At 45.5% G+C, this 26674-nt stretch overlaps 2 protein-coding genes across 5 annotated transcripts in view; both read right to left on the bottom strand.

Annotated features, from left to right (window-relative positions):
- LOC141271986 (uncharacterized) overlaps nucleotides 1–26674 on the bottom strand; it is a 1184418-nt gene that overhangs the window by 51513 nt on the left and 1106231 nt on the right. The window lies entirely within an intron of this gene.
- Nucleotides 16061–26674, bottom strand: part of LOC141271999 (uncharacterized) — a 71958-nt gene continuing 61344 nt past the window's right edge. For 2 of the 4 annotated variants that reach the window (XM_073682276.1, XM_073682274.1), the window contains one exon: nucleotides 16062–17251. In XM_073682276.1, coding sequence (XP_073538377.1) covers nucleotides 16230–17251 — 1022 coding nt within the window. In that variant the 3' untranslated portion in view covers nucleotides 16062–16229. Of the gene's footprint in view, nucleotides 17252–26674 lie in introns of all 4 variants that reach the window. The other 2 variants (XM_073682275.1, XM_073682273.1) reach the window with 2 other exon arrangements.

Below are 26674 nucleotides of genomic sequence, written 5' to 3'. Positions count from 1 at the left end.
CGTGATTTGCCCCACCTCTGGATCTCGTTGGCCCAGGCTATACATCAGAACATATTGCACCAGGGCTTGTCGGTGCTGCCACAGTCGCTGCAACATATGCAGAGTTGAATTCCACCGTGTAGGCACATTGCATTTTAGCCGGTGAAGTGGCAGGCCCAACAACTTCTGTAGAGATGTAAGTCGCTGAGCTGCGGGATGCAAACGGCGGAAGTGAGCACACAGCGACCGTGCCCTCTGCAGAAGGCCATCTAGTCCGGGATAGTGGGCTAAAAATTCAACACGTGAGCCATACAAGGCACGTGTGTGACATTGCCCCGGCGAAGGGCCGCACCCAGGTTTGCAGCATTGTCGCACACGGCCTTCCCTGGTTTCAGGTCCAGTGGAGACAACCATTCATGAAACTGGTTCTCCAGAGCTTACCACAACTCCACAGCTGTGTGACTCACATTTCCCAGACATTTCAAAGTAAAAACCGCCTGACGTTGAGCCCTGCTGCCAGCATAGTAAGGAGGTGTGCAGGATCCCTTCTGCGCAGTTAGAAAGCTTGTGGCATGACCAGACAGGCTTTGGGTGCAGGTGGAGGACCGAGAGGAGGTTGAGGAGGCAGAAGCAGTGGAGGAACTTTGAGATAAAGGGGATTGACGCACAACTCGTGGGGACGGCAAGACTTGGACAGCAGCCCCTTGTCCTGCTGTCACCATAGTTACCCAGTGCCCAGTCAGCGACATGTAACGCCCCTGTCCATGCCTACTCGTCCAAGTGTCTGTGGTGAAGTGCACCCTGTCACACACAGAGTTTCTCAAAGAAGCGGTGATGTTATGTGCGACATGCTGGTGGAGCGCAGGCACACCTTTCTTTGAGAAGTAGTGCCGACTGGGCGTCTGGTACTGGGGCACTGCGACGGACATAAGGTCCTCTGTGTCCACCAGGCGAAAAGGCAGCATTTCTGTAGCCAAGAGCTTGCAGATGGTGAAATTCAACCTCTTAGCTTTCTCATGGCTAGGAGGAAATGGTCTTTTACTTGTCCACATCTGAGGGACCAAGGGCTGGCTGTTGTGCTTAGACGGGGTTGAGAAGGGTGTCCCTGGCAAACTGCCGGTCTGTGAGGAAGATGCAGGCGGACATGTTAGGTTGCCTTGATCCAAAGGTGGTGCTATCGATGTCAGACAGCGCTCAAAACCCGCTGGTGTTTCCACCTCCAAAGAAAATGATGACCTGCCAATCACGCTGGCTGTTGCTGGTAAAGAGGTGGCAGGTCTGCGTCCCAAAACAGGTGTGACTGCTGTCCCCCCAGTCACAGAGGATGAAGAGGCCGCGGATGCACAAGATGTGGCAGACAGTGGTTGGCCCAGCCGGCTAGGCCTCATTGTAGCACAGTGAGCTTCCCACTGCAACTTATGCTTCATATCCATGTGCCGCTTCATGCATGAAGTACTCAAACTATGTATTTTTTGGCCTCTACTTAGCTTTTGCTGACAAATGTTACAGATAACACGAGTTGGGTCATCCTTATCGATCTGAAAAAATGCCCAGGCTATGCAAGGCTTAGCACCCATGCGACCTGAAGAGCCACCACGACTTGTGGTCAGAGGTAGAGTTGTGTTTGAGGATGCAGTTGTTGACGTGCTTCCAGTACTCAGTCTCTGTCCAGGAAGGCGCAACCTGACCTCATCGTCACTAGCATCCTCCTCCACCTCCTCTGCTGACCTCATCGACTGGCTGACTGTGGGTTGACAGTAAGTGGGATCTCCAACCTCGTCATCATCACCATGTGTGTTATCACACCCGTCGTCCTCAGAGCCAACCTCTTCCTGCCCTGACAAAAAACTAAAGTTGTCGCTCCAATCAGGTATTTGAGTCTCATCATCGTCTTCCTCCTTGTCTCCACCAACAGGAGTTACAGTTTGGGAACGAGGGTCTACATTATGGTCAGAACCTTCTGCGTCTGTTCCTGGATCCAACTCATAAAGATTCTGGGCATCAGTGCAGATCATTTCCTCGTCTGCCTTCACAGAAGCTCTGGAGCCGACCTCTGATTCCCAGGCTATAGTATGAGTAAACAGCTCTGCAGACTCAACCATCTATTCTACCCCATACTCAGACGGGCAGCTGGAGACTTGGGAGCTGTGAGGAAGCAAGTGCGATTGGGGTGACCCCTCTGAGGACTTGAGTATTTGTGATGTTGAAGTTGAGGTGGAGGAGAGCCCACTTAAAGGAGCACTTGATATCCGTTGAAGCACCAGCAGTTTTTGTGCCTCATCTGGAATTTGTAGCGATTGGCGTGGCCGTAAGAAAGGGATCTTATCACATTGTCCGCTAAAAGAAGTAGACATCTTAGTTTGGCTGGAAGATGGTCTTTCTTCTGCAGATGTTACTGTTGCTTTAACACCTTCCCCACGGACACAACCTTTTTTTCCCTTCCCAACACGCCTATTCCCCTTTCCACCATCAGCAGGCCTTTTTCCACTCATTTTGGTGGTTAACTAATTGACAACTCTGGAGTTGTTTGCACAAAAAAACAATGGATGGGAACCGAGCAGAGCTGAGTGGCCAAACTGTGGTATTAGCCCAAAAGTATTGGCTGGGTTAGATGCAGTAAACATTTTTTATTACATACACAGGTGGTGGAGGTTAGTATAGATGGACTAATAGAACAAGTCCCGCACACTGCTACAAGCCCAAATATTTTTTCAGAGCTAGATGCAGATAAAAATTATTTTTAATTTGCAACCTGGTGGAGGTTAGTATAGATGGACTAATAGAACAAGTCCCACACACTGCTACAAGCCCAAATATTTTTTCAGAGCTAGATGCAGATAAAAATTATTTTTAATTTGCAACCTGGTGGAGGTTAGTATAGATGGACTAATAGAACAAGTCCCACATACTGCTACAAGCCCAAATATTTTTTTCAGAGCTAGATGCTGCTAAAAATTATTTTTAATTTGCAACCTGGTGGAGGTTAGTATAGATGGACTAATAGAATGATGCTATGCCCAAAAGGTTTTGCTTGGCTAGGTGCAGTAAAAAAATTGTATTCTATACACAGGTGGTGTAGCTTGCAACACAGATAGGCTACTCCACTGACTAACACACACTGCAAGAGGCCAAAAAGGATTTGCTTAGCTAGATTTAGCCAAATGCTGTGAAAAAAACTTGCACAGCACTGGCACAGACCTGCCTGGCAAAAAGTGATAGGAACTGATGTAAACTAGCCCTCAAAAGGACTGCAATTACAATTAGTCCCTACTCCCAACCTATCTATTTAAGAGCACAGACTTGCCTGATAAAAGTCATAGGAAATGATGTAACCTAGTCCTCAAAAGGACTGCAATCACAACTATTCCCTACTCCCAAGCTATCTGTATATTTCAGAGAAAATTGGCTTGAAATGAACACTTAAAGTATAGCGCACACAGCAACAGCGGTGCCGTCTAACACGCAGCTGCAGCAGTGAGAAAATGATGGCTACGTGGAAAATGGCTGGGTCTTATAGGGCAAGGACATGTGACATACACTGCCAATGACACATGCCCTTGCTTGTGTGAAAAAAAGCAGTTCGCTCCGTGTGTGTGCTGCTGATAGGCTGACAAATTGCACCTCCCCACTGTAAATGCGGGAAAGAGAAAAAAAAATGGAGATCTTCATTATTTATGCAGAGATCCATCCCCTGCCCCTCCCCCCGCACTGCTGTACACTCAAACTGCGTATTAACATTAATTTTCAGCATTACTGAGAAAAAATCCAGTTATGATTTTGGTGCAGGAACAGTTATCAAACATAACCTCGAAACAGCCGGATTTTTTTCAAATCGTTCGTGTTCGCTGAACGGCTCGAACACTGCCCAAAACAGCTTGAATTTGAGATTGGCGAACAGTTCGAGTCGAACACCGCTCATCTCTAATGTGGTATGCTTTGGATCATGAGCTGTACCACGCATTCACCATACTTTTCTCTTTCCATCATTCTGGTAGAGGTTGATCTTGGTGTCATCTGTCCAAAGAATGTTCTTCCAGAACTGTGCTGGCTTTTTTAGATGTTTTTTAGCAAAGTCCAGTCTAGCCTTTTTATTCTTGATGCTTATGAGTGGCTTGCACCGTGCAGTGAACCCTCGGTATTTACTTTCATGCACTCTTCTCTTTATGGTAGATTTGGATATTGATACGCCTACCTCCTGGAGAGTGTTGTTCACTTGGTTGGCTGTTGTGAAGGGGTTTCTCTTCACCATGGAGATTATTCTGCGATCATCCACCACTGTTGTCTTCCGTGGGCGCCCAGGTCTTTTTGCATTGATGAGTTCACCAGTGCTTTCTTTCTTTCTCAGGATGTACCAAACTGTAGATTTTGCCACTCCTAATATTGTAGCAATTTCTCGGATGGGTTTTTTATGTTTTTGCAGCTTAAGGATGGCTTGTTTCACCTGCATGGAGAGCTCCTTTGACCGCATGTTTACTTCACAGCAAAACCTTCCAAATGCAAGCCCCACACCTCAAATCAACTCCAGGCTTTTTATCTGCTTAATTGAGAATGACATAACGAAGGGATTGCCCACACATGTCCATGAAATAGCCTTGGAGTCAATTGTCCAATTACTTTTGGTCCCTTTAAAAACAGGGTGGCACATGTTAAGGAGCTGAAACTCCTAAACCCTTCATCCAATTTTAATGTGGATACCCTCAAATGAAAGCTGAAAGTTTGAACTGCATCTGAATTGTTTTGTTTAAAATTCATTGTGGTAATGTCTAGAACCAAAATTAGAAAAATGTTGTCTCTGTCCAAGTATATATGGACCTAACTGTATGTCTCTTGCAAGGAGCATTGGAGTTCCCCCAAATTTTTGGCAGCCGTTGCTTCACAGCATAGGCGAAAACTATGGGAGACCCACTTCCTAATAATGGGAACATTGTTTTAAAGACGCTCTCTGACCTCTACGTCTCCTGCAAGGGGCATTGGAGTTCCTCCAAATTTTTGGCAGCCGTTGCTTCACTGCATAGGCAAACACTATGGGAGACCCACTTCCTAATGATGGGAACATTGTTTTAAGGAGGCTCTCTGACCTCTACGTCTCTAGCAAAGGGCATTGGAGTTCCTCCAAATTTTTGCCAGCCCTTGCAGTCACTGCGTATGCAATAGCAGTATTGAAGACCCACTCGTTAATAATGGGAACAACAAAGCATAGCCGACTGATGGCTCTCTAACAATAGCGAGGGCCGACTGCTGGCCCTTTAAGAATAGTAAAAAAAATAGGCTTTGTGACTTTCAGAGTTCCTCCATCATAAATGAAACAGGATGTGTCTGATGTGTCACACACCACATGTCCAGATAAGGTTGTAAAATGTTAAAATGACATTTCCCAGAGAATGCATTTGTCTTAAAAAATAACATAAAAAAAAAGAAAAACACAGTAGGATCTTTCTTTAGTATAAAAACCAGAGTCACCAATGTAACCTCAATGTAATCCTCCTCCAGTTCGGCCTCCATCTCCGAAATGACCACATCAGTCACAAGCTGAAAGCACTGCAGCACTACCTTGGCCAAGCGGCAACAGGCTGTGCTGAAAATAACATGCTTAATACTTAGGTGACAAACCGCCCACCGCTGCAGAGTTGTTGAAAACTGTAACACAGCAGCCTGATCTGTGGCTCCCACCGATGAACATACAGCCAGGCATGGTCGTGTGTGACAATGGGCGGAACCTGGTGACGGAGAAATGACAGCCGGAGTAGATACGGTTTCCCTCTATGCCAGTCCTTTCACTGAGCTAAAGAATATGGCTGTGTTGAAATACAACTCCCACTGAGAAGCAGTTTCAAACTGAAAAACATTGAGCCCACCAGAGGATTTGATTATGAGGGCTCACCTTTCTCCCCCGCTCAAGAGCCCCAAAGCTGCTGCAAAGTTTGCGCTATCATGAACTCTCCTGATGGAGAAGCCAGACCCACCCGAGGATTCTCTGGTGGGACTATCCAACAATGCTGAGAAGCAGTTCTGGCTAAGAAAAGTGTGTGGGAATGTTCCCGGACACTCTATGGCTCCTTTTTTACTGAGGTAGAAACCCAAGCAAACACGGGGAGAACATACAAAATCCTTGCAGATGTTGTCCTTGCTGGGATTTGAACCCAGGATCCCAGCGCTGCAAGGCTTCAGTGCTAACCACTGAGCCAATGTGCTGCCGTTCACCCTCTGATATCTAACAGGCTGGAGAAACTTGCACCTAATGCCACTCTATCTTCAGCTCCTTTGTGAGAAACTAATGTATTTGGGCAGCCACTCAGTCTACCAAATAGAATTCCTGAGAAGGAAATTGGGGATGGCTTCGCTACTGGTACTGGGGGCAGTGCTAATACCATGGTGTCGTACCATAGTTCACTGGAATTTATAACAGGCTGGTAGGAGGAAAGCAGATTCCCACAGAAAAGTACCAGCAGTAATGTTGTGGGACCCTTGCTTGTGGAAGGCGGAGACGATACCGGGAGAAATAGTGGTGGCTGGGGACCGAGTATGGACACCCGGCCGCCGCCGCCATGAGGTTGTGGACAGCTTCCACCTCCATGAGCCTAAAAGGCCACATCTCAAGTGCAAGCAGCTGTCCAAAAATGTGGCAGTATAGTATTGCAGCCTGTGGGTGGATGGCTGCATACTTGCACTTGCATTCCAAGGAATGGAGTAGGGATAACTGAACGCTGCGGTGGGACAAGGACGTGGATGGTGATTGTTGCAAGTCTGCAACGACAGGGGCATGGCGGGAGGCATCTTCGCATGCGCCAAGGATCACTTATGATGGGCACACTTTTAGGCAGTGACCTGGGAGTCAGAGATGCATCCAGGGGTCCTGCCTATGCTGTTCTCATGTCTTTTCAGCACTGTATGCATGTGTCTGATGATGTGTCACACACCACATGGCCAGATAAGGTAGTAAAATGTTAAAATGACATTTCCTGGTGAATGCATTTTTCACCGTTGAAAGCAATGCAAAAACGCATCAAAAACGCTACGAGTGAACATAGCCCAAGGTGTGGAGAAGCTTTTGGTTATTTATTTTGCCTTATATACAAGTCATTACCCTGAAAAGGATGTTCCTTAACATATTTCCAAAAAGGCCATTTGCAACAACTGCCATGCTAGCATCAGCAAGGGCAGCAAAACTGCCAGCCTGACCTCCATCAGCATGCTCAGGCACATGACAGCAAAGCACCCAACTAGTTGGGCCAAACGCCAGGGTCCAGAAACATTGTCTGCGGGTGACACCACTGCCTATTCCGCTGTTGTGTGTTCACGCCAATCCCCTGTCCATGACGTAGGCGAAGATGCCTCCCACCCTGCACCTGTCATTGCACACTTGCAACCACCACCGTCAGCAACCACGTCCGTGTCCTTGTCCCAGCGCAGCGTTCAGTTGTCCCTACCTCAGCCCTTGGAACGCAACAGCAAATACGCAGCCACCCACCCACAGAGTTGTAGAAAGTTGTAACAGAGCTGGCAGATCTATGCCTCCCACCACTGAACCTACAACTAGGCATGGTCATGTCTCACAATGGCCAGAACCTTGTGGCGGCTCTGAAGTCTGAAGCTTGGCAACCTCGCACACACACTATGACTGGCCCATATGCTCAAATTAGTGGTTCAGCGGTTTCTCAAAACCTACCATGATCTGCCTGAGCTGCTTGTGAAAGTACGCTGCGTGTGTGCCCATTTCGGATAGTGAGCTACAGCTTCCGTTGCCCTAGCAGTGCTTCAGCAGCGTTTGTAGCTTCCAGCTCACTGACTGGTGTGTGATGTCACCACGCGTTGCAACTCAACGTTGCATATGTTGGGAAGGATTTGTGAGCAGCAGAGGGCAGTTGTTGAGTACCAGCTTCAACACGCCCATCTGTATTCCAGTCAGCATCCGCACATAAGAGCTGATGAGTGGGCATGGATGTCTGACATCTGTGCGGTTGTCCAAAACTTTGAGGACTCCACCAAGACGGTGAGTGGCAATGATGCCATAACTAGCGTCACCATCCCGCTTCTCTGCCTACCGAAATGCTTGCTGCTCACAATTAAAGAGGAGGCTTTGCAGGTGGAGCACGATGAGATGCAACCAACTATACAGGGTGATGCTACACAGCCCAGCCTCATCTCATCTCAATGTGGATTGGGTGATAATAATGAGGAGGAAGAGGAGGAACAGGAGCTGGTTTTCTGCGCTACAGACGGTACTACCCAAACCACATTCATACCATATGCTCAAAGAGGATGGCCTGAATAGGGGGAGGAGGAGGACCAGGTGGGTGATGAGGAGAACATGAACAGTCATCCTCTTGGTGGGGACAGGGAAGTCTTGGCTGTTGGCAGTCTGGCACACATGGCTGAGTTTAGGTTCAGCTGCCTTTCCTGTGACCCTCGCGTTGTACGCATTTGGGCAACAGTAATCACTGGTTGGCCACACTTCTAGACCCGTGCTACAAGGAGAACTTTCTATCTCTCCTTCCCATGGTGGAGAGGTCTAATAAAATGTTGCAATACCAGAAGGCCCTTGTTGAAGAATTATTAAAAAAATTCCTATTTGACAACGATGGCGGCAGAGGTCACAGTTTCTTGGACAACCAATGAGTACAGGCGAGGGAGACACATACCAGATGCAGCAGAGGCAGGGGAACACTGTCAAAGGTCTGGGATAATTTTCTCAGACCCTCCCAGCGCCCAGGCCCTGATGCATAGGGTACTCTGACAAAGAGGGAAAATTTTTGAAGATGCTGAAGGAGTACGTTGGCGACCGCACCAGCGTCCTCCATAATTTCTCTGTGCCTTACAACTATTAGTTCATGCCATGTGTCAAGCTTGGATACCTATCTCTCTATGACTTGGAGGATTTGGCCTGCCTACCACTAGTGTTTTGTCAGAGTGGGTTTTTAATGCCACTGGCGGTATTATAACTGATAGGCACATCCGCCTGTCAACTGAAAATGCTGACAGGCTGACTCTTATCAAAATGAAAAAGGGCTGTATTGGGCCAGACTTCTCAACACCACTGAATGATAGCAGTGGAACATCAACTCAAATCCAGTGGATTTTTGGGGGGGTCTATTCCCATGCACCCCTTTACACCTAGACATAGGTATACGCTTCAGGATTTCATCTATTTTATGTCGTCGACCTTCCTCCTCCTTCTCCTCATCCTCCACCACTATATCATCAGGGTGACCATCATGCAACACTGACATAATTTTTTTAAGGGTGTTTATGATGCCCATAGGAACTATTTTTAGAGTCCTACCTCTAACATTCTATAAAATATATATGTATACCAGTCTAGGAGACCCAATCCTTAATAATGGGAAAAAAAATTGACTGAGGCCAACCACTATGTCTCTTCAAAGGGGTATGGAAGTGCGTCCTAATTTTTAGCAACCCTTGAATTTACTGCATACGCAATAACAGTCTAGGAGACCTACTCCTTAATAATTTTTGGCCAATTTAAATCGATTCTATATTCTACAATATTACCTCTCATATCTGCAATTCATGTACGGGTTAGCTATCGCACCATGGATAGCGTATTACACGCATCCAAACAGGGATTATTGCCTTATACTCTTGCTGCTGAAAGCAAACAAAAAAAAATAAAAAATTCTATTCCCTATTGATACCGCTTTTATCTGCATTTAGAATAGGGACAGGGGCTAGGTGGTAACATCTGCTGGAAATGACTGTTCATTCTGGTCACATACATCTCTTCTACAGTCCATAACTAGATAGTTGCTGCTACAGCCAAACAAACAAAAACTATTTTATTCCCTATTGATATCGCTGTTAACTGCATTTAGAATAGGGACAGGTGCGTGCTAGATATCATCAGCTGGAAATGAGTGTTCATTCTGGTTGCATACATCTCTTCCACAGTCCATAACTTGATTGCTTTTTTCAAAAAAATCATTGACAGATTCATGTTTTTTAATATAGTCTGCACTCAGAAATTTATCAAAGCAGGCAAGGTTGCTTGCATTCCTCCACAGTTTGGTGCTACCCTGCACCAAAAAATCCTCTTTGGAGCCGGTTAAAATCTATTTTTTATTCTATAATATTACCTCTCTTATCTGCGGTTCATGTACGGGTGAGCTATTGCACTATGGCTAGCATAGGGACAGGTGCTAGATGGTAACATCTGCTGGAAATGAGTGTTCATTCTGGTCACATACATCTCTTCTACAGTCCACAACTAGATTTAGTTTCCTTCCATACACTCATTGACCGATTCATAATTTTAACGGTGATCTGTACTCACAAATTAATCAAAGTTTATTTCTCATAAAAATCATAAAATGTATCATAGTTGATAGAAAATCATCGAAGTTGACAGAAATTTAATGATTTAATGTGTCCATTCTCAGCTTCTCTGTAGCTTCTTTATATAAGAGGTAGTGGTGGAAGACTTGACGCTACTGGAGCTTTAATTACCACTTCAGAACTCTCCAGTGCTTTGTTTCCATCCATTTCTGGGTGCTTCTTGAAGTATGTTTGGGGTCATTGTCCTGCTGGAAGACCCATGACCTAGTATGCAAATCCAGCTTCATGACATTGGACACTACATTGCGACCCAAAATCCTTTGGGAATCTTCACATTTCATGATGCCTTGCACACAGTCAAGGCACACAGTGCCAGAGGCAGCAAAACAACCCTTAAATATCTTTGAACCTCCACTATATTTGACTGTAAGTACTTTGTTCTTTTATGTGTAGGCCTCATTCCATTTACAGTAAACAGTTGAATGATGTGCTTTACGAAAAAGCTCTATCTTGGTCTTACAAGTCCCCAAGACGACTGCTGGCCCTCTAAAAATAGTGTAGGCTGCCTGTTGGCACTCTATAAATTGTGAGTGCTGCCTGCTAGACATCCAAATTTCAAGCTTTATAGAATACATAAGAAAAAGAAAATTTGACCACCTAAGATGGATACGTTATGTTGCAGTAGCAATATGTAGCTATGCAAAGTATAGTCGGCAGATGGCCCTCTTGCAATAGTAAGGGCCGCCTGATGGCCCTGTAAAAATAGGCTTTGTGACTTTCAGAGTCCCTCCTTCATAAATGAAACAGGATGTGTCTGATCATGTCTCAAACACCACATGGCCAGATAAGGTAGTAAAATGTTAAAATTACATTTACTGGTGAATGTATTTTTCACTGTTGAATTAATGCGAAAGTGCAAAAACGCATCAAAAACACTACGTGTGAACATGGCCCAAGGTGTGGAGGAGCATTTTTGTTATTTATTTTGCCTCATATACAAGTCATTTCCCTGGAAAAGATGTTTCTTAACAAATTTTCCAGGAAAATCCATTTTAGCTTAGTTTTTGTATGTTTTATTGTTATTCCATAAAAATGGCGTAATACTCTGACAACATTGTTCACAGCAGTGCCCTGGGATTCAGAGATGCTTCCAGGGGTCTTCCCCATGCTGTTCCCATGTCATTTCAGCACTGGTTCCATCGATTTGACCTATTTTTAGAATCCCTCCTGACCTCTTGGGGGGCCACCGTAAAAATGCTCGAGTTTCCCCATGACTTACATTGTACTCGTTACTTGGGTCAAAAACACGAGCATTACGATTTACGGGAACCAAGTAATGAGTACCGAGCCTTTTAGTGCTCGCTCATCACTACCAGTGACCTTCTGGTCGGTTCTTCTGTCTGCTCAGCTACTGCCTTTTCTTCTCTGCCCAAATGCTGATGGGTTTCTATTGTCTTTGTTTTCCTTTCTTGGTTTGCGCCTCTCCAACTGTTTCTCATTTATTTTCCTGTTCTGGTTTGCCCTATCACATTCTGGGTGTTATTTTATATGCTCACCCTTCCCTTCACTGCACTTATTTGCTTGCTATACCTCTTGGTGGATGTGTGTTCAGGAGTTCCAGCCCTTCAGCTAAGGGGTTTACCTTGCTTGGCAAACTCCAGTTGTTTTCTTGCAGCGAGTCTGTTTGCTTTCCCTCCCAGCACCTATTCCTTCTACCAATTGTAAGGTGGCTAATGGTCACATAGTTGATGGTAAGTATGTGTCACAGAGATGTCTGTCCTCTGTTATGTAACCCGGAGTGTTTCATTAGTGCACGTAAGCACTGAGAGGATCATTTGGTGCACCAGGGACCGGGTTGTGGGTAGCTTGGAGAGTTGGGCGAGTCCGCTACCAACATACCTCACCTCTGGGTATGATTAACAGCCTTTAAAATGAATTCCGTTGTTTGGTACATGGTCTGGGTTTTTGGAGGGAGAAGGCCTCCTGTGTGTTGTTTGCCGCACTGAGCCAGTGAGCTGAACGCTACGCAACCTGTGTGCCCACAGGACTGGCTTAAGCAGAGACTTGCTTAGTGGACATTTTACTTTGTTTTGCCTGAACTAAAGGCTGTTTGTATTACTTTACTTTTGCTGGGTTTATTAGGTAATAAACCAAGATGAAGTTTTTAAGGAACATGGCTCCTGCTTGCCTCCCATCGCACCCAAGTGAGTAAAATCCCTACACACTGTTAGATTTCTGGGAAGTTATATTTTTGGTTGTCCTCAGCTTACCCCCTCTGCCCTATGTTTTTGTTTCTCACCCAGGGTTTTTGTATCTTACTTCCCACTTTCCTTTCCCCTTGTTTACAGTGTGTTGCGGCCGCCCGTCTTGTTCCTTAGGAAGTATGAGAAACCCCTTAATGGCATATTAGTGAGTTAGGTCCGAGGTGGTATTTCGATTTGTGCGGCTAGAGCCTTTCTAGTCTGTACAGGGACCAGTTGGGTATACTTGCGGTGTTTCCCATGTGTGAGTGTTTATACGTTCATGACATATACAACTGCATGTTATATGTTTTTGGACAATTTGTCAATAACATATATACCTTCTCCCCATCTGAATTATTTTTGATAGTCATTAGAATACAATTTTCCAGTAATTAATTTTTCCCACTCTAGGTATGATAATGACTTCTATCTGTGTGGGATTTTTCATACCCTGAGACTGACTCGATCCATTTCAACATGTTCAAATGTGGGGAAATCTCCCAAGGGAAAGGGCTCTAGTCCTGGTGAAACACCCCTGAGGGAACCCCCCTCCCTTCTGGACGTATTTAATGTAACCAAAATAATACCAGTCTAGTCTCATTGAAGGGCCAGGTAGGCCACATTCAAGAAACTATCCCCGTTATCCGGCATGATGTTCAAAAACTGGCGGAACGTACTACGTCAGTTGAGGGGAGAGTGCGGCTGCTGGAGGATGCTCTCCCGCCATCCGTGGCGACATTCAAAATTATTCCCAGGTGTTGGTGGCTCTCCTGGCTAAGGTGGACGACCTGGATACAAGCCAAAGGCGCAACTATGTCCGGCTGGTCAGCGTCCCGGAGAAAGTGGAAGACAAGGGATCCTGACGGGTTTATCGAAAAGTGGCAGTGGGAGATTTTCAAAAAAGAGTCTCTCCTCCCTCTGTTTGCAATGGAGAGGGCTCACATTGACCAGGCCCACTGGGAAGGCCTCCTAGACCAATCCTGATTAAAATTCTTCACTTCAAGGATCGGAACACAATCCTGAGGAAGGCATGTAATGTCAGATATTACTCTTGTAGGTGAAAAGGTCTAGTTTTTCCGTATTTTCTGCTAAGGAATTTGATAGTGTGGAGTGGGAGTATATGTGAGAGGTGCTGGGGGAGATGGGATTCGTTCCTAATTTCATTAAATGGATTAAGATTCTATATGAATCCCTAAAGGCTACAGTAAGGGCTACTGGTGGAAAGTCAGAGCGATTTTAGCTTTTCAGGGGGACTAGACAAGGCTGGCCGCTATCGCAGCTTCTCTTTGCACTTGCAGTAGAACTGTTCGTTTGTATTATTAGAAGACACCCGGGAATAGAGGGCTTTAGGTATGGCAACAAAGAATAAAAGATTGAGCTATATGCTGATAACCTATTATTATTCATTAATGACTCGGATAACTCTATTCCAAACATGATGGACACAATTGAGAGATTTGAGATCTTTTCAGGGCCGACAATAAACTTGTCTGAATCCGCTCTTCTACCTGTGGATTCCAGGAGTACTGCTATTTGGGAGAGTCTGTCCAATATTCCAGTAGTTCAGAAATGTAAGTATCTGGGGATTTACATTACTAATAAACCACAGGAGTTTATTCTTTTAAATCTAAGTCCACTAGTTATTAAAATGAGGAGTAAAGTGTGTATATGGGAAAAACTACATCGGTCAGCCTTGGGTAGAGTAAACCTCATTAAGATGTGCTTAATGCCATGGCTTCTGCACATTGTACTTTACTCACCTGTCTGGATTCCTAAATACTGGTTTAGGAAAATGCACAACAGCTTTAGAGATTTGGTGTGGAAAAGACGGACCCCCAGAATAAGACTGGGAAAAATGCAATTACCAAAAAATCAGGTGGGGAGGGTAGCTTTGCCTCATATCTGGGGGTACTACTTAGTGTCTTCTATTTCAGTTCCCAGCTTCCAAGGCTGGGCACTGAAGGAGGCCCACGAAGCAGGATCGATAGTATTAAAATACTTGGGAGGAGGGGAGAATTTACTGGAATCACACAGATTTGTAGGTAGTCCGAGTTTATACCCTACCCGGTCACTGGTCCATAAAATTTGGTGGACGTGTAAAAGACTGTTTGGAGTGAAAAATACTAAGATTTGAGAGTCCTCAGTGGTTAACACCTTTTAATGGTTAACTGAAAAGATGGTAGCCATTAAAAGGTATCAACCACTGAGGGCTCTCAAATCTTAATATTTTTCTATCTACTGGAGAACACAGTACAAAGATATATATTTTTCCTGCTTGGAATGACAGACTGCTCAAAGTACTCACCTATCTTGAATAACTTTAATCTACAGGAGTTGCGGAGATTGGTGGGATTTGGAGAATGGAAGAATCAGGGATTGAAATAAGTGCATCAGCTATACTTTGATAACCATCTCAAGTCGTTCGAACAGCTGAAATAGGAGATTAATTTGCGTGAAACTGAATTCTTTAAATACTTGCAACTAAGACATGCAATATGGGATCAGAAAGTCATCTCTGATCTTTCTATATCCTCTAATGAGCTGTTAAACTTCGTAGTACAGAGAAATTCATTGAAGGGAATCAGCTCTTTGGTATACAGCTCATTGTTGCTAAAGATTTTGGGTGACACCATGGCTCAGGTTCAGAGTAAAAGAGAGGAGGATGTTGGTAACATTTCTACAGAGGAATGGAATGAAGTGCTGGAATCTCCAGGGTTGCATTCAATAAATATGACGCAAAGAAGGTCTCAACTTTTTCTAGTTCATAGAGTTTATATGACCCCCAAGGTATTGTATAGAATGGGACTAAAGACGGATGACTGTTGTCCGCTTTGCAGGGGAGAAAATGTGGACCTGATGCACATGTTTTGGACATGCCCGAGTCTGGTGGGGACTTGGGGGGGGTGGAGGATGTTGGTAGATTAATAGCAGAAGTGTTTAATATTCAAACCACACTTAGTGTGAAAACCTGTGTGTTCATATTAACGGAGGTGGGAGGATCTCCCCAGGTACAGTTAGCTATTGCTAAAATACTCTACTAAACTAGAAAATCCATCCACTGCCACACACTGGCTGGCAGCCAGACCTCCCTGTGTAGAAGAAGTGGTCTATTTCCATTATAATGGGAAAAAAGGTTTATATCAAGAGGGGGGTGGTTGGTGGTAAATTTGGCAAAGTATGGGGAGACTGGATTAGATGAACAGCTGTAGTTTTCGAGGAGCTGGCTAGAGATGTCTTATTTCATTTGCTGATTCTATAAATTATGATTATTACCTGTCTGGGTTGTAGGTTGATGTACTTGACTAATTGTCTAAGAGTAACACCTATTTGAGTATGGGCATGGTTTTACTGTAATGCACAATGTGGGGAGGGTGGATGTTAGTTTTGTGTTGGAATGGGGAGAACTATATGGTTGTTATTCGAAGACATTAAATGAACAAATGGTTTATATAGGTACTATTCCTGTACCTGTACTGTATGACGACATGTAAAATAATTATTCTGCTGTAAACTATGTTATTTGGTGTTCAATAAAGTTTATTCATTTAAAAAAACATTTCTCAGATTCCGAACAAGAAAAAGGTTTCTGTGTGAATTTTCTATGATCTGATTTCTGGTTAAAACATTTCTACATTCTAAAGAGCAAAAAGGCTTCTTCCCTATGTGAGTTCTCTGATGTTTATTAAGAGCTGATTTCCTTGTAAAATATTTCCCACGCTAATAACATGGAAAAGGCTTCGACTCTGTGTGAGTTCTCTGGTGCTTAAGAAGAGTCGATTTCTGGGTATAACACTTCCCACATTCTGAACATGAAAAAGGTTTCTCACCTATGTGGGTTCTCTGGTGCTTAAGAAGAGTCGATTTCTGGATATAACATTTCCCACATTCTGAGCATGGAAAAGGTTTCTCCCCTCTGTGGGTTCTCTGGTGCTTAAGAAGAGTCGATTTCTGGATATAACATTTCCCACATTCTGAACATGAAAAAGGTTTCTCCCCTGTGTGAATTCTCTGGTGTTCAACAAGAATCCATTTCTGGTTAAAACATTTCCCACATTCTGAACAGGAAAAAGGCCTCTCCCCTGTGTGAGTTATTTGGTGTAGAACAAGATCACGTTTATGTTTAAAATATTTCTCACATTCTGAACAGGAAAAGGGCTTCTCACCTGTGTGAGTTCTCTGATGTCTGTTCAGATTTGATTTCTGGTTAAAGCATTTCCCACATTCTGAACATGAAAAAGGCTTCTCCCCTGTGTGAGTTCTTACATGTGTAATAAGTAGACATTTCTTTTCAAAATATTTCCCACATTCTGAACAGGAAAAGGGCTTCTCCCTTGTGTGAGTTCTCTGATGTCTGATAAGATCTAATTTCTGGTTAAAACATTTCCCACACTTGGAACAAGAAAATCTATTCTCTGCTGTGTGAATTTTTTTATGCTTGAAAAAAGACTTTTCAAGGGGAAAACTATTTCCATATTCTGAATGTGAAAATGGCTTCTTTGCTTTAGGAGAAATTTGTTTTTTAATGCTGATTTCATGACTTTGATTTTCCTTAGTAGTCGATAATGAATCAGAAGACAGGAGCTGTTTCAAAGAATCAGATGACAGATCTCTGCTGTGAAGGGATGATGGTATATCTGGAGTAATGGCATTCACTTCAATTGTATCCTGTGGGATCTCAAGATCATCTGATTTAAAAATTGAAGATGTCAGCTGGCCCTCCGATCTCCTGGTACAGTCATCTGCCACGAATAAAACCAATTATTTTTTAATACAATATCCATGAAATTTATATTTTTGAACATTTCTACTTAAGCTGTCAGAAAAAATGGCAAGTTATGTAAAAATATTTAATTATTCACCAAGACAATGACAGTTCACAGTCTAATAGAAAACCTCATATCATGAACCAGTGGAGCTTGGTGCTCAACTGTTTGTTCATTCTACCTCCCAAATATGGAATAAAAAGCCACCAAACAATGTTATGTAGGTTAAATTGATACCAAGAAAAACTTCTACTCATCTCACAAAAAAACAAGCCCCCACTCAGGTCCATCATCTGTCAAATATTAAAACAGAGGTTTCCACATTATTAGTGGTTCAAAGGCTCTTGAAAAGCAACATGGCTTCCATAAACCAATCCGCAATATCCACTTTCCCAAATTCAAATCTCCCCCTCGCTTCTGAGCCTTGCAGTGCGCGCAAACCACATTTAGGCTATGTGCCCACAATGCAGAAATGCTCTAGATTTTTTCCTGAGCATTTCTGCATCTCCCTGGCAGAAAAAACGCATGCGAATTGTACATGCGTTTTTCCTGCCAGGGACATGCGGATGTGAAGCTTTCTTCACATGCATTTCTGCATGCGGGTTGTCAAGTGCTTTCCAAGCGATTTTAGCATCACTTGGAAAGTGCTTGACAACTTGGTCACACTATATAAATCCATGCAACTGGCATGGATTTACCATATTTTTCAGACCATAAGACGCACCTAGGTTTTAGAGGAGGAAAATAATAAAAAAAAATTTAAGCAAAAAATGTGTTCATGATGCACTTTTAACGGGGAGGGGGTCTTCTGCTGACACTGGTATAGGGGTAATATCCCCCTATCCTTATCCTGGTATGCATGGCACCCCTCATCCCGGTCCTGGCATGCATGGCACCCCTCATCCCTATCCTGGTATGCATGGCACCCCTCATCCCTATCCTGGTATGCATGGCACCCTTAATCTCTATCCTGGTATGCATGGCACCCTTAATCTCTATCCTGGTATGCATGGCACCCCTAATCTGTATCCTGGTATACATGGCACAGCAATCCCCATCCTGGTATGCATGGCACAGCAATACCCATCCTGGTATGCATGGCACCCCTCATCCCTATCCTGATATGCATGGCACCCCTCATCTCTGTCCTGGTATACATGGCCCCCTCATCCCTGTCCTGGTATGCATGGCACCCCTCATCCCCATCCTGGTATGCAGTGAATATTCATTTTCTTTAGCAGCGGGGATAGTGTAGGCTGCAGTGGGCGGCTGCTGCCTCCTGTGCCCCGCTCCTCCACCGCTACCGTCCCCCCACAACCAACATATATATAAACCCCCCCCCAACATTCGGACTATAAGACGCACCCCCCATTTTCCTCAAAAATGTTACAAAATAAAAAAATCTATACTTACCTTCTGATGGCCCCCGGAGTCCTTCTCTGTGCTTGCCGGCAGCTGGCGGTAGATTTAAGGACCTGCCGACGTCACAGTCGCGTGACCCGTCACATGACTAAATGACGTCAGCGCAGGTCCTTCAGTCCACCGCGAGCTGCCTGCAAGCACAGACAAGGACTCCGGGGGCCATCAGAAGGTAAGTATAATGTATATATTTTATTTTATTCTTTTTTTTTACAGGTTCTATGGTACCCGGGTCTGGAGGAGAGCCTCCTCTTCTCTACACCCGGGTACCATCCGCACATTGAAACGCTTCGATTCCGCATGTACAGTTGCAGTGATTCGGAATCCATGCGTTCCAATGCAAGTCAATGGCGGCGAAAACACAGTGCCTCCGCAAAATAATTGATAGTGCTGCGTTTTTCTCCGCAATAATAATCATCCACAGCGGAAATTTCCGCAGCATGTGCACAGCACATGCGGATTATCATTGGGGAACATGGCAGACCTTCTACCAAGCGTTTTTTAAGCGTTTCTGCAGCGGAATTGCCGCTGCGGAAACGCTTAAAAACGCATAGTGGGCACACAGCCTTAGCCTTACTATAGTGATAAGAACCCACTTAATTTACAATGTGTGTGTCTCCTGGAGCACAATATGGGCATTATGTGCACGTGCAGGTGCATTTTTTATGGACTACAATCTAAAGGATGAGTTACAGGTCATCAGTATCCTGTCTCTGGAAAGAATTACTCTTTTAGCGGAAAGGGAGATACGCCTATTTTGGACGATTAATTCTCTTAAACCTCATCAGGAATGTAAACGAGTCCCTAGGGGGCTCAGAGTCTTCAAAGAGATGTCTCAATTCCACAAAGATAAGAACTTTGTAACAACTTGGTGTGGCAAGACGACTCGCTCGGCTGCTTCCGGAAGTAGACTCAGGAACCGGGTTTTCTCTGCAGGCTTTATTATAAGGCATAAAGCCCTGCAACTCCAGCAAAAAATAAACACGGCCTTACTGGCAAAACGACAAAACAAAAGCAAAACGATAGCACAGTCCATATGTGTGTGGAATTCGCCCACACAGGGTGTAATCCCAGCCTTCAGCTCCATCCTGAGCTGAAGCCTTCCCAGCCTGGAGACCTTGCCTCTGCAGACCACAACACAGAAAAAAACAGGATTGAACATTTAAACCATGCTCAGCCACACCCTGAGGGGAGGTATGGTGAATGACGTCCCTCCCGTCTCTATGTCATTCACATAAAACCACACCCTTTAAAAGAGTTAACCCCCAGCATATAACATGCTGGCAGAAATTCAGTAGGTCTCCGTTCACAAAGGAGAGCAACCCGAGTGACACATACGTCCCCTCATATATCAGACCAGTGGCTCTGTCACATAGGGAAAAAATACACTTAGACTACTCAAAAAATTGAATGGATTTAATCCTTAAGCAGAATGAAAAAGAATATAATGAAGTATCCCTTGAGTTGGAAAAAGTAAAAACAGAACTAGAGGCACAGGTAATCTAGTTACAATTTTTTTCTCCAAATTAGAGAAGAAATTGGTCCATATACAAACAGAGAAAGAAAGATACATTTTTATGAGACAAATCAGATTATGACTCTGGTCGGATTTTCCACTGGGGTAAACAAAAAACCAGACAGCGGAGTTACCAGAAAAAAAGATCAACTCATTATTGGACTACTGATTAAGACTCCAGCGCATCAGAAAGTTTCCAACAGTGTGTACAGAGACCACCACAAAAAATCTCCAAAACATTTTCTACACCTGGTGCATTAAATATCGCTTTAGGAAATCAATCAGAGGGGACGACCCAAGAAAAACAGGAACAAAACGGAAGCAAGTCGTTTGGAGACACTAGACAGAGACTATACAAAAGATCTTACTATTATTAACTTGACTGACTTTACATTTGATGAGGCTACTACCTCACTGTTATCAAAGGGCTTACATTTTTGATTAATGAATGAATTGGACTTTTCAAATTGACCATTTTAAAGCAGTGAGAAAAATCCATCTGTTTAAAGCATTCAACACTGCCACACATTTAATTACATCCAGAAAAGCAGGAGAGACTCCCTGTGTGATTGGGCCTCTAGGATTCAGTGAGGTCTCCCTTCAAAGAGATGCGACTTTGCTATTGAATCTGTCTTCAGAACAGGATTCACACTCAGCGTCTGAGGAACGTGAAGTAAAGGCTTTTACAGGAGGGTTACCATCTACCTATATGCCCCCAATTCAGTCAGGAAACATCATAGATTTATTCCAGAAACAAGTTCTAAATGAAGTTCAATCATTATGTTATCCCATACCCATAAAAAATTATCTAAAGAAGAGAAAGAAGCTCTAATAAATTTTCAAATGAAAAAAGACATTGTTATACAGCAAGCGAACAAAGGGAGAAATATAGTCCTCCTACCTAGAGACTGCTATGTATCAGAGGCCCTCAGACAATTGCCAAAGACTGTGACCTATAGTGAATTACCATATAATCCGAATTTTAAGTTTAGAAATAAATTAAAATCTTTTCTGAGTCATTTTGTAGAGCTGGGCACAATTTCTAAAAAATTGGCCTAAAAACTTCTTCCCATGTAACTCGAAAAACGCTAATCGTTATTTTATTCCAAAGTTCCACAAATCTTTGACAGCCCCTCCAGGCTGCCCAATTGTGGTGGGCAAAGATTCACTAACAGAGCCACTATCACGATACATATATTGGCTTCTGAGGCCTTGGCGGAAGGATACACCTTCTTAAACCTCCTTCACACATCCTGGTGATTCCTCCTGTACAGGAAAAAACAGTACTGGTGAGATTCTTGGTCCGTGTGCCATCCATATGTCCGTATGTGACATCCGTGTATCCGTATGTCCGTGTGACACGTACTGGTGCCTGGGAAAAGCAGTACAGTTTGCGCTGATCCCAGGCACTAGCTGCTAAAGACAACTCTCATCATTGTTCCTTGTCAATAATGGGAGTTGACAATGATGGGAGTTATATTCAGTCCCTGTTGAGTGTAAAATGAAGAATTAAATAAAAAAATGGCGTAACCAGCAGAGGGAAAACTGAACACTGGGTGCTGATATTACAAGACAGGGAAGGGGCCAAATATTCCGGGTTATTAATGACATCAAACAGCTGTTTGATTAGGGTTAACTGGTCGATTACAGGGTAACCCCAGAAAAATTTGACGTAGTGTACCCCTGTAAAATCTATCCAGCAAAGGCTAAACAGACAGCTGTGAGCTGATATTAATAGCCAGGGAAGGAGCCATGGATACTGCCCCCCTCCGAGGCTAATAATATCAGCCCTCAGCGGCCCCAGAAATGGCACATCGATAAGATTCTGGCACTTAGCCTCGCTCTTCCCACTTGCCTTGGTGCGGTAGCAAGGGGGATAATATGTTTGCTTTTCATGTCAGCCTTGTATTGGCAGCTCTCTGTAATGCTAAGTATGTAAATATGAAGATCAGCAGATCAAAAATCTGATTATTTCACCTTCGCGCTCCAGGGAGCAAGCCCAGGACAGAACTCTCTCTCTCCTGAGTCTCCACCAAGAAGTCTGCCTCCAGGTTAAGCTGTACACCGTAAGAGACCTTTCTGTTAGCACTGCCACAGATATGAACACACCGAGGCCCAGTGCTTTCAGTTAAACGGGCCTCCCCCGAGGCTGAGGACCGCCCCTCGGGAGGAAGAAGAAAAGGTCCAGAGGGAGCATCCAGGTGGGTGCCTCCCTTCATCTCGCCCTGCCCACACATAACTGTCCTGGTAAACGGGGTCCCTCTGGAAGCTCTCGTCGACACTGGCTCACAGGTAACTACTTTGCAGAAGAGGGCATATCTTGAACATTGGGACTTTAGTGACTTAAATAACCCTCCAGATATCTGGATGAACATTATAGCTAGTAATGGTCAACCCATACCTCACCAGGGTTACTGGGAGCCCATTATTCGGATTAGGAACATTAAGCTCCAAAGACAGGGTGGCATTGTATCTAACGTAGAGGATGAGGGTTTTGCTGTAATGGTTCTAGGCATGAATGTTCTAAGAAATTGTTTTCTGTAAGTGTTGTCTGCCTTGCATGCCTCTCTCCCTACAGCTACATCTTCTGATCAGTGGACCAGTCAGCATGCCATCCATGTGCTTGTCACCCAGCAGAAGTTTGCAAACAGCAAGGGTGAAATTTGTCGTGTCTGCATCCAAGACACTCGACCGGTGATTCTACAGCCTAATTCAGAAACCATGGTATTGTAATGCAGGTACCGGAATGCAACGCACAGAGACACAAGGCGAGAACAGTCAGAGATGTTTGTAAACAGTTTTATACAACAGGTATACTGAAACAAGGGATTAGCAACAAGGGTAATGAACAGTGGTTTGAAATATCAGAAAAAAAAGAAATTTCTCAAAGTAAGGCGCAGTCTCTTAAAATAAGGCACAGTTTCTTAAAGTAAGGTGATGCCCTCAAGCATGAGAAGCACCACACAAGTTCTTTAACCGTGAATTTGGCCCTAGCGGGGGTCACCGGTTATTCCTGCTAGGCCGTGCGTCTCTTTCCGGATGAATTCAATTAAATCATGTTGTGCTACTTTAGCCCCAACCGTCCCCCTCCCAACCTGAGTACTTAAACCCAATTGTCCCCGGTACCGTGGGTGAGCAGTGGAAGTGACGGCCTGGCTCACATATGCAGCTCCTCTCTGCTTGGCTGTTGGGGGCAGTCTCTCGAGCCTTGGATAGGGGGGTCCAGGCCTCGTCTGTCGGCGGCCGACGTCGTGTTCCGCGAACTCACTCAGCACAGTGGCCTGTCATGCGGGGTTTCTCAGGACGCAGGGAGCACGTCTGCTCCTCTCTGCTGCTTGGCGCCAAAGACCCCTCAGGTTTGGCGCGCTGGCCTCTTATCTCTCTGAACTCCTTCCTGGAAGTCACCTGATCGGGTCCAGCCTCTGAATCTGCCCTCCCTGCAACTTCCTTTGTATATTTTGGTTCCGCTTGACTGTCTCTGGCCAGTAGATGGCAGTCTCGCTCCATCCTTGAAACGTCATGTTGAAGTTCTTTTACAAGCTTTTTTCTCGTTCTACATTCCTCCCCCCTTTTTGCTCGCCAGTCCTCAGGCGAGTGGACTCCTCGCAGAATTGATGTCTCCTTCGAGGCAGTGCAAGCTCAGACAGGAGTTGGGCACACTCCTGCGTTTTCTGTTGGATTCGAGACCAGATAAACTCTTCCTGAGCATACCGGTTAGGAGGAATTCCGGCATTAGCCCGCTCAGTTCTGCGGGGCTCTTCTTGCGGAGGAGACTCTGGGAGATCCGAGGAATCAACTACTGGGGATTGCAAATCATTTCCTGACTCATTCTGACTTCCACTCGGGAGTGGCACCAACGGTTCTGACGGGCCCAACTGCATTGTGGCCCACCCTTCTTCATCCCCCAAGGTTCCTGTATGTGGCACTTCAGCCAACACGTCTGAGGGCCCAGCCCTGTTACAGACTTTTGCTTCAGAGGAGCAAGGTCGCAACATATTACGGTGCAACACCCTGGATGTCGCAGCGTCATCCCCTTCGGGCCTAACCTCGTAGACGGGGTTGTCTGGGTGAACCTTCTTCACCACCCGATATGGTATTGCCTCCCAACGATGGTCCAGCTTACTCCCAAATCGTTTAGCCCTCACCAGCACTCGGTCTCCTGGCTGAAGCGATCCACCTGTGGTCGGGGGATTGAACTGCATGCTCTACTTCCTGAAACTTCTGAGCAACCAGTCTTCTCACGGTATGGAGTCGACGCTGGAGTTCTCGAATCCAGGTACTTGGGCTACTGCCCGGACCGGGGTCTTCTGAGTCTAGCTCCAGTTCGGTGATTTCTCGGCCACTTCTTCCAAACAGCAACATGTAGGGGGTGTAGCCGGTGGTTGCATGAACTCGATTATTATACACCCACAACAGCTAGGACACGAATTCGGGCCACTTCATCTTTTTGTCCGCTTCCAGTGTTCGCAACATTTGCAACAGGGTTCGGTTAAAGCGCTCGCATGCACCGTTCCCTTGCGGGTGGTAGGGCGTTGTCCGGGAACGGTCGATCCCATAGATGCGGTATAGCTCATCCATCACTCGTCCTTGGAAGCAGGCCCCCTGGTCAGAATGTATTCGCTTCGGGCACCCATAAATCCGGATGAAATCTTGACAGATGGCCTTGGCTGCGGCTTCTGCCGTCTGATCTTTAGTGGGCGTCAGTACTGCAAACTTGGTGAAGTGATCAGTCATGACTAAACAGTGTCCATAACCGTTGTATGAAGTTCCTACATTCAAGTAGTCAATCATCAAGACATCCAAGGGGGCAGAAGTTCGGATGGTCTGAATGGGAGCTCTTTGCTCCGGGGGCTTGTTCAACTCACACTGGCGACATGTTCGGCAGACCCGCTCGACTTCTTGTCGCAGTTGAGGCCAATACACCAGCCGTTGCAACCACCGGAAGGTCTTTTCTACTCCGAAGTGAGCACCTCTTCTATGAGCTACTTGGGCTAGCAGTGTTACTAGCGCTCCTGGAACTACCACTTGCCAGGTAACATCAAACTCTCGAGGCAGCTGGATTCTTCGGAATAGCAAGCCGTCCTTCAGGAGGAGCCTCTCCCACTGGCCTAGGATTTGTAGGGTAGTTGGAAGTGAAGCAGCTCTGGTTTCCTGGTCGGGTCTCTGATTAAGGGCGACCCATTCTCTCAACTTTGCTAGCTCCGGGTCGGATTGCTGCAGATGTATCCATTCATCTCTTGAACGGCCCAGAATCTGAGTGGGCCTCGGCTCCCCTCTGGTCTCTTGGGCGTCGACCACAGCAGCGGCGAACTGGCTGAAATCCGGGATCTCGTCGCCTTCGAGCTCCTCATCTCTGTCCTTCTTCGGCCCCGCCTGAGTGACCCGGGACAGGGCATCTGCATGTGTGTTCAGGGCCTTGGACCGATAGGCGATTTTATACTGGAATTTGGACATTCTTGCGACCCACCGCTGTTCTAACGCGCCCAGTTTGGCGTTCTCCAAGTGGGCCAAAGGGTTGTTATCTGTCCGCACTTGCACTTCTGACCCTGACAGGTACTCAGCAAACTTCTCGGTCATGGCCCACACCAGTGCCAGTAGCTCCAGCTTAAACGAACTGTAGTTGTCCGGATTTTTCTCCGTATCTCGGAGTGACCTGCTGGCATACGCGATCACTCGCTCTTTCCCTCCTTGTACTTGAGCCAGCACTGCTCCCAGCCCATGCAAGCTTCCATCAGTGTACAACATGAACGGCTGCGAAAAGTCAGCGTAGGCCAGAATCGGGGCATCTGTTAGCGCCATTTTCAATGCTCGGAATGCCTCTTCTTGTCGTGGGCCCCACTGAATGGGCTGCCGCTTGGCTCCCCCGGCTGTTCCTCTCAGCAATTCATTGAGCGGGTTCGCAATCTTAGCGAAGTCTTTAATGAATCTGCGGTAGTATCCAGCGAGCCCCAGGAATGCCCTTAGTTCCCTTAGATTGGCGGGCGTGGGCCACTTCTGCACGGCAACTACTTTCTCCGCAGTGGGGTGCACTCCTGCACTGGACACAGTGTGTCCCAGATATTCAATTTCTCGTTTGAAGAGACGACACTTACGAGGCTTAATTTTCAGGCCGTGCCTTTGTAGCCGTTCTAACACTTGTTCCAATCGGCGGAGATGATCCTCAAACGTTGCGGAATAGATAATTATATCGTCCAGATATATTAAAGTGGCTTCAAAGTTGAGGTCCCCCAAGCATCTCTCCATCAGCCGTTGGAAGGTTCCTGGCACATTTGTTAGTCCGAAAGGCATTCGATTGAACTCAAACAGGCCCATAGGGAGAACAAAAGCTGTCTTCGGACGATCCTTCACAGCTACTGGGACCTGCCAATAGCCACTGGCCAGGTCGAGGGAGGAGAAGAATTTGGCGCTCCCTAGTGCAGATAGAGACTCTTCGATTCGGGGGAGTGGATAGGAGTCCCGTACTG

Source organism: Phyllobates terribilis, unplaced genomic scaffold (genome assembly GCF_046119375.1).
Source record: "Phyllobates terribilis strain yellow unplaced genomic scaffold, ASM4611937v1 Scaffold_5__5_contigs__length_657084704, whole genome shotgun sequence".
Lineage (NCBI taxonomy): Eukaryota > Metazoa > Chordata > Amphibia > Anura > Dendrobatidae > Phyllobates > Phyllobates terribilis.
This window is presented reverse-complemented; position numbering and strand designations above follow the sequence as displayed.